The following is an 8,543-nucleotide window of genomic DNA, read 5'->3' as shown; positions in this document are numbered from 1 at the left end:
TTGTATTAGTTCTCCCCCTTTTTGTCAGACTCAAAAAGACAAAAAATAAGACGAGAACCAGAATTCATATATATGAGAAAAATAGGTACAGATAGGCAGCAATTTAGAAAGAGAGCACAAAACATAAGGAAAACAACAAAAGAAGCCTAAGTGGCTAAGGGTTTGGAGGAGGAGGCATCATTTGGAGCAGTTGAGTCAGTAGGTTCTGAATATTGTTGTTGACGGAGTCCTGGTGATCCAATAATGCTCGCACAACTTGTTGCTCCTTCTGAAGTTCTTCCAGAGTTTTCAGGACCAGAGGGGCGAAGCCAGAGTTTGATTGCTCCCCCTGAGTCAGAGCATTAACGCTAGCCTTTGTAGCTTCTTCTATAACTATTCATGTTGCTTCTTCAACGTCGACTTTTGCTTTTGCCTCAGCTTCAGTAGCAGCAGCAACTTCAATGATAGTCTTTTCTTCAGCTTCTCTAAGTCGTTGTTCCTCTTCTAGGAGAGCTTTCTCTTTTGCTTCTCTTCTAGCCTTTTCCTCAGCCTCTCTGACCAAACATGCCTGTAGCCTTTCTCCATTATCTCTAACAAAGTCGTTGCGGACTTATTCAAAGAGGCCTTTCAGTTTAAAGGCTTCAAAGGTCATCCATCTGATCACTTTGTTCTAGTGAATCCTTACTTCAGAGGGATCATCCCTGATGCCAGAGTTTACGGACAGAGAGTTGATCTTCTCCACAGAAGACTCATCAAATAAAGTAATTTCTTCTTCTAAGGCGGGGAATGCATGTTCTAGTTTAGGGTTGGGGGATGGGAATGATGGTGGTGTTTGGGTGGTGTCAGCGGGAGTTTGAGAGGTAGGGATGATGATGTCTTCGGAGGGTGGTATGGTGGGAGTATCAGAGGATGGTGGTGTGGGTTGTTCAGGTGGTGGACTTGGTGGTTGTTCAGATGGTGGTGGATTTTGTTGTTCAGGTGGAGGAGTGTTGGCTTCTAGTTCAGGTGGTTGTTGAGAGACAAGAGCACGTGCCTGAAGTTGAGCTAGTGTGGGGGATTGAGGGTCAGACGATTCTGAGTCCGATGAGAGAACGTAGTATGGTAGAGATGAAGGTGTAGAAGATGATGGTGAGGTGGATTCGTTCAACATTTCTGGTACAGAAACGGGTCAGGTAGTGGTGGAGAGGTTGGATTTTTGAAATGGGGGAGATGGTGGATTAGAGGTTAGGGTGTTAGAGGGTTTAGTGGTAGAGGGTGGGTTTTTAGATTGGGTGTAGATAGGATTGGTTTGGGGAAGAGAAGAAGCAATTTTCTTTAAATTTACAGAGAGAGAAGGAGGCAGAGACTTACTTGGTGAATCAGTTAGAGGGACTGGAGGTCTTGACCCAAAAGTTTCTCCCAATTTTGCCTTCTTTTCCTTCTTGGACTTCCCAGATGGCTCTCATTGTGTCTTCATGAAGTTGGGTGGACGCTCAGGTAGCCAATTCACAGAGAACTCTGAGATGTCAACTCCTTGGCTTGCAAGGTCTTGCAGATAATGTGCCACCACTTATGGAGGATCAATCTTGGAGAAGAGGTAGAGGTCATTGGGAATCTTCCTCTGATCCTTGAGAGCTTCCCAGGAGGTATCTAATATGGGTTTCACCCTGATTTACTCAATCACCCCTATGCTCTTCAGATTGCAAGCGTTTAGAGGTCTTCCAATGTCAACTGTGACATCCTCCATCAGATTGTGATGGATCAGGTGATCCATCAGCCCACTCTCGATTAGAACGTCGGAGACAAGTCTTCCCAAAGGGATATAGGTTTTAGGCTTCATGTTGGTATCCTTGGCAGAGTCTCTGAGGTATTTGAAGAGCAGCGTTGGCAAGTCCAGTTTTAGCCCTTTGTGAAGGCAGTAGAGTATGCACTTCTGATCTGTATTGATGTAGTCAGAAGAGTTGGAGTCTGGGCAGTGATGGATGGTACCCAGAATGATCTTCATCCAGACTCGGAGCTTCTAGTGAAGTTCCTTGTTTTTGGAGGAGTTGCCTTCAACGTTCTGTTGAAAGATGGTTGAGACAATTTCCTGGGACAAGTACTTTTCCCTAGGGTTGATGTTGTAGATTCTTCTTCCCTCTGTCTTCTCCATGTTCATAAGGGAGGCAATGGACTTCTCAATTATGACTATCTTGACCCCTAGAACATGTGAGACTACGTAGTGATCATCTGAGTCTGCGAAGGGCCAGAACTCCTTTACCAGATAGGTGTAGACGGGACCATAGAGTGTTTGGAAATAGGTTTCCCACCCTTTCATTCTCAGTTCCTCAGTAAGGTCTATTCCACTGCGCTTAATGTTGTCAAAATCTACCAGTGATTCATATATGACTTCAAGCTTGTCAAAAAGAGTGGCAAGGTGAATATGAGGTTCACGGTCCAAAATATGTGGTTCTTTGTAGATTGGGGTAGAGACAACACCAGTTGTAGCAGTTGTTTGTTGAGAAGAAATGGGCGTTTGTTCAGTTGATTCCATTTGCTGAGAATAGTTGTAGACAGATTGTTGTTGAGAATCCATAATGAACTTGATTAACTTTGGAAGAGGAGAGGGCTTTGTGTAAGAAGTGAGTGTAAAAGTGTGAAATTGTGAGTTGTGAAAAGTATAAGTACACAAAGAGAGCATGCAAAACGACAACGTTAGAAGCAGTTGAAAAGTTGAAAAATTAATAATGGCACAAACGTCAAGTTGACACGCTTAGGGGAGACATGATTATAGCCCATGATAGAAGTCTAATCCCCAAATCAACACACTACTCGAGGAGATCTCAAAGGTCTGTCTCTTGATTTCTGCTAGACAGCTGTCTAAAAGATCCAAGGTCAGACGTAAGATATCCCACGTGTTGATCTATCTGATGTTTAGGAATACCAAGAGATTGGATCCTGAGGATTTCTGATTCAGATGACTCCTAACTGGTAGAAGCATCAAATTCAGATTCAGATAGCAAATGTTGTTTCAGAGCCTTATTTTGCTATTTGAGAGAAGCACATTTGGTTTATTCTAGGCAAATTTCAATTTTTAAATGTTTCAGAATAAATGAGAATTTATCTTCAGCGAGGGATTTAGTGAAAATATCAGCCCATTGATGGTCTATATCAATAAATTTTAAGGATATTACCCCTTTCTGAACATAGTCTCTTATAAAATGATGTTTTATTTCTATGTGCTTGGCTCTGGAATGCAAGATATGGTTCTTACTTAAACAAAGGGCAGTAGTATTATCACAGAAGATAGGAACGTTACTCTAAAAAATCTGAAGGTCTTCTAGTTGATTTTTCATCCAGAGCATCTGAGTAGTGCATAATGAAGTTGATATATATTCTGCTTCTGTAGTAGACAGAGCGATGGTTGATTGTCTTTTGCTGGCCCAGGATATGAGATTGTTTCCCAAGAATTGGCCGTTCCCAGATGTACTTTTACGTTCCATTCTGTCTCCTGCATAATCTGCATCACAATATCCAGAGAGCCTATACTCTGATGTTTCCTCATACATCAGGCCAAGGTTAGGAGTTCCTTTCAGATACCTTAGGATTCTTTTAACAACTGTTAAATGAGATTCGCTTGGATCTGATTGGAATCTGGCACAAAGACATACAATGAAAAGAATGTCAGGATGAGTGGCCGACAGATAGAGAAGAGAGCCTATCATACCATGATAGAGCTTCTGACAAACCTTTTGACTAACTTCTTCTTTCTCCAGAATGCAGGTTGGATGCATGAGTGTCTTGGCTGGTTTGCATTCTGCCATTTCAAATTTCTTCAAAATGTCTTTTATGTATTTACTTTGATATACATAAGTAGCCTCTAAAGCTTGATTCATTTGAATTTTGCATCAAGCTCATTTCAAATTCTGCCGGCATTAGCTCAGAGAATTCCTGACAAATAGAGGGGTTAGCTGAACCAAAAATTATATCATCAACATATATCTGGCATATCATGAGATCATTTCTAATGTTTTTACAAAAGAGTGTAGATACAACCTTTCCTCTAATAAAGTCATGTTCCAGAAGAAAGTTGCTTAGTCTTTCATACCAAGCTATAGGAGCTTGTTTTAGACCATACATTGATTTTTTCAGTTTAAAAACATGTTTTGGACATTTAGAGTTTTCAAAACCTGGGGGTTGGTGAACATACACTTCTTCTGATATATATAACCATTAAGAAATGCACTCTTGACATCCATCTGATATAATTTGATGGAATGATTTACAGCGAATGAAACAAGTAAACGAATGGATTCTAACCTGGTGACTGAAGCAAAGGTTTCATTATAGTCAATGCCTTCTTTTTGACTGTAACCTTGTGCCACCAATCGTGCTTTGTTTCTGACTACTTCTCCCTTTTTGTTCAATTTGTTTCTGAATACCCATCTTGTTCCAATAATATGAGTTCCTTTAGGCTTTGGGACAAGATCCAACCGCCATTCTTTGAGAATTGATTCAGTTCTTCTTTCATTGCCAGAACCCAGTCATTGTCTTGAAGTGCCTCATCACAAAAAATAGGCTCAATCAGAGATACTAATCCCAGAGGAGTTTCTTCATATACTTTGAATGTTGACCTAGTTCTGACAGGTTCGTCCTTATTTCCCAGAATCAAATCTTCAGAGATGTTTGGGAGATTTCTTGATCTTTTCTGTATAGTTGAGATTTCAGTTGTATCTGGACTTTGTTTCTCAGCTTCTTCTGATGCTTTAGTCTTTTCGTCAGAATATACAAGAGTTATCTCCAAATCTGCAAGTTTCTCAACTAGCTTTGACTTTTCAGGGTCAAGCTTATCATCAAATCTAACATGTATTGATTCTTCCACAATTTTGGTTTCTGTGTTGTTTACTCTGTATTCTTTATAGCGTTCTGAGTATCCTAACATAATACCTTTTTGTGCTTTTGAATCAAACTTGTTCAGATGTTCTTTAGTATTAAGAATAAAACATGAGCATCCAAAAGGATGGAAATAAGAAATGTTTGGTTTTCTTCCCTTGTACAGTTCATAGGGAGTCTTCTCTAGAATAGGTCTTACAGAGATTCTATTTTGAATATATCAAGCTGTATTTACTGCTTCAGCCCAAAAGTGCTTAGCCACATTTGTTTCATTGATCATGGTTTTGGCCATTTCTTTGAGTGTCCTATTATTCCTCTCTACAACTCCATTTTATTGTGGAGTTCTAGGGCAGGAGAAATCGTGGGATATTCCATTAGAATCAAACAGTTCTTCAAAGAACTTATTTTCGAATTTGCCACCATGATCACTTCTGACTCTGATGATTTTAGAGTCAAACTCATTTTGCACTTTAGAATAGAAGCTAATGAAGATAGAGTGAGACTCACTCTTGTGCTTTAGGAATTTTACCCATGTCCAACGACTAAAATCATCAACAATGGCAAGTCCATACTTCTTTCCATTGACTGACGCTGTCTTAACAGGCCCAAAAAGGTCAATGTGAAGAAGTTCCAGAGGCTTAAAGGTGGAAACAACAGTTTTCTTTTTAAAGGATGTTTTTGAATTTTTTTCCTTTCTGACATGCCTCACACAGAGCATCTGAAGAAAACTTCAACTTAGGTAGACCTCTAACTAACTCGAGTTTATTTAACTGAGAGAGTTTTCTCATGCTAATGTGGCCCAAGCGTCTGTGCCATACCCATTGCTCTTCGTGTACAGACATCAAACATTTTATGTTTTGATCTTTTAGATCTGAAAGGTTTATTTTTTAAATGTTGTTTTTCCTCTTGCCAATGAATAGAACTGTTCCATTATTCTGATTAATTGCTTTACATGTTTTTGATTGAAGATTATATCATAACCGTTATCACTTAATTGGCTTATTGATAACAAGTTATGCATTAATCCTTCTACATAGAGAACATCAGATATAGAGGCAAGAAATCCATTACCAATAGTTTCGGAGCCTATGATTCTTCCTTTCTGATTTCCTCCAAAACATACGAAGCCATCATCTTTAAGTTCCAAGCTTTGGAACATATGCTTTCGTCCTGTCATGTGTCGCGAGCATCCAGAGTCCAGGTACCATGATTGGTGTCTTAACTCTGCTGCATAGAATATCTGCAACATAAACAATCTTATCCTTTGGTACCCAGAATCTTTTAGGTTCTTTGTGATTAGTTTTCCCAAAGTTTCTTAAGACTTTGGGTTTTCTAGCATTAGAAAAATGTGAAGGTAGAGAAAAACAAGAAAGGGGGGTTTGAATTGTTTTAGGAAAAATAAAAACTTTTAAGAGCTTAGACACATGCAGAATAAAAAGAATTCAACACAGAATTTTATATTGGTTCGCTTGAAATTCAAAGCTACTCCAGTCCACCCGGCCAAGGTGATTTCTCCTTCAAAAAGGACTTAATCCACTAATCTTGAAAGATTACACAAACAACTGTCTAAGATAATAATAATCCCTTAGCCCTCTCAAGTAATCAGACTTCAGAAAGTCACTTGAGGAAAATATTAGCAATGATATGATTACAATAATGAATAGTGCTTTTAACAATAAACAGAGATTCCAAAATAAGAACAAGAATTATTCTCACATTAGAGTAGCAGCTTGTGAGAGAATGAAATAATGAGTGATGAAAGTATTGTATTCTCGTGTGTTTCAGGTAGTTTCTTTGGGAAGCGTTCCATTCTTTTTATAGGAGAGTGAGAAGACCGTTGGGTGATGTTAATGTCAGAATCTTGAGAATTGATGGATGATTAACGTCATTAATCTCCGTGTTCTTTCTAAAGCAATATTTGGAGCACCATAACTTCCTTCTAAAAATAGTTTCTTTCCATAAGCGAGTTTCTTTGAAGTTAAGCTTTCTTGAATCAACGGATCTTATAGTCAGAATATTCATTTAGCAATTTGCGACCTCAGAGGATGCTTGTTGCTGACTGTCTTAAGAGTTTCTCTTAAATTGACTTCTTCGGAGCGTACGTCTTCAGAGTCTAGAGTCATTCTTCACCTTCAGAGTGTCTGACTTCTTTAGTGTATCTAATGCCTGCGTTGGATCAGAGTCAGAGCTTCTGGTTACGTATCTTCTGAGTACCATCTTAGCGCTTGATTTTGTATCTGATGATTATCTATCTGATTGTTTTGATCAGAGTCCTGCACACTTATAAAAAATTCGTTAGGGTACCATTTTGGTTTCATCCTTTGTTATCATCAAAATCTTAGAGATGCATTGTAGAACTAAATTTGTTCTTACAAAATGTTGTGCTTGTGCATGCGTGTAGTGATAAGAAAAAGGAAATTTAGGTTTTTCATCTATAGAGGATTTATCTTTACTAGGATCATATCCTATTCCTCTTTTGTTATTCTGACTAACTCCATAAATCATGGAATTCATTCTACTTCTTTCTATCCCATTTTTCAAAAACTTTTGAAAAGATTTTTCATATTTATATACCATTGTGTTGGAAGTTTGAGGGCCTTGTGATAAAGCTTCTTCAAGTTTTAAACATTGTTTATTTGTGGAGTCTCTTTCTTTTGTCAGAGTTAGATTTTCATTCTTTAACTCCGAAATGTCGCATCCGCGAAAAACAACCGGCGGGCTAAAACAAAACAACACAGAGCCGCCACCCTGCGTTATTTATCCCAAAGAGGGAAAGGAAACGCTCGAAGTAAACCTAGAAAGGAAATGGTCTTACGACCGGAGATTACAGGGTACGGGAGTCGGTTACGCAAAGGGAAGGTATTAGCACCCCTCACGTCCGTCGTACTCGATGGGATCCACGCTCAAAAAGATAGGATAAGGTTGCTAAAAGAAACTGCTCAAAGAATGCACACACACACACACCGGAACAAAACAGGTGGAAGACGGAAGAAGGTAACTCGGCAGGATATCACATCCTGGTCCTACGTAGTTTGTCAGAAACAAACATCAGAGTCAACGTAGTTCAGGACAAGGGGAAATGTGCTCGATAGGATATCGCATCCTATGCCTACGTATCTCATCTGGAATGAGAATCAGAGCTACCGTATTTCGGCTCACGCACGCCAAACAAAACAAAACACAAACACAGGCAAACATGGAAACCGAATGCCAATCGCTGGACTTACATCAGACTCTGAACCAACAAACCCACACTGGAAACCAAATGCCAATCGCTGGACTTATATCGGGCTCCAAGCACACAACAATAGGATACGGAATGCCAATCGCTGGTCTTATATCCATCTCCTAACACACACCAGAAGGTGACAAACAAACAAGTTAATAGGGAGTCTGGAACTCGAGCCTAATAACTGTCAAGCAAACACACACAAAAAGAAAAAGGGTGCCCGGAGAGATCTCGTACGACCTCCTGCCTACGTACCTCATCTGGTATGAGGATCAGGGCAACGTAGTTCCCCTTAACAGGGGAGAAACTTTCTCCTAACCAGAGACTGGGAAATGACAAACTAGAAGGGAGACTGACTCGAGCCTAATAGTTATCATGCAATCCACCATGGTCCTAGGTTGAGGTTTCCACCTAACTTGCACAGGCAGCAAGCTAACCTAAACACAACATAATCAGTCAAAAGCACAAAGCAAGCACACACACT

General features: G+C 39.6%; 1 protein-coding gene across 1 annotated transcript; it reads right to left on the bottom strand.

Moving 5' to 3' along the window:
• Window positions 1-376: 376 nt before the first annotated feature.
• Window positions 377-1,129, bottom strand: LOC127137043 (proline-rich receptor-like protein kinase PERK12). The gene is made up of 2 exons (XM_051063541.1): window positions 702-1,129; window positions 377-569 (listed from the first exon to the last, which is right to left on the bottom strand). Exons 1-2 carry the CDS (start codon window positions 1,127-1,129, stop codon window positions 377-379), a joined length of 621 nt encoding a protein of 206 aa, XP_050919498.1.
• Window positions 1,130-8,543: the final 7,414 nt, after the last annotated feature.

Source organism: Lathyrus oleraceus, chromosome 4, assembly GCF_024323335.1.
Source record: "Lathyrus oleraceus cultivar Zhongwan6 chromosome 4, CAAS_Psat_ZW6_1.0, whole genome shotgun sequence".
NCBI classification, from domain to species: Eukaryota; Viridiplantae; Streptophyta; class Magnoliopsida; order Fabales; family Fabaceae; genus Lathyrus; species Lathyrus oleraceus.
The sequence above is the reverse complement of the archived record's forward strand: the minus strand, read 5'-3'. Positions and strand labels throughout refer to the sequence as shown.

Bases quoted from the DNA above. Each gene is read 5' to 3' on its own strand.
- LOC127137043 (XM_051063541.1), bottom strand. From the start codon at position 1,129: ATGTTGAACGAATCCACCTCACCATCATCTTCTACACCTTCATCTCTA. The intron at 570-701 runs GTCCGTAAACTC...CGACTTTGTTAG, and splicing joins GTGGAGAAGATCAACTCTCT to AGATAATGGAGAAAGGCTAC.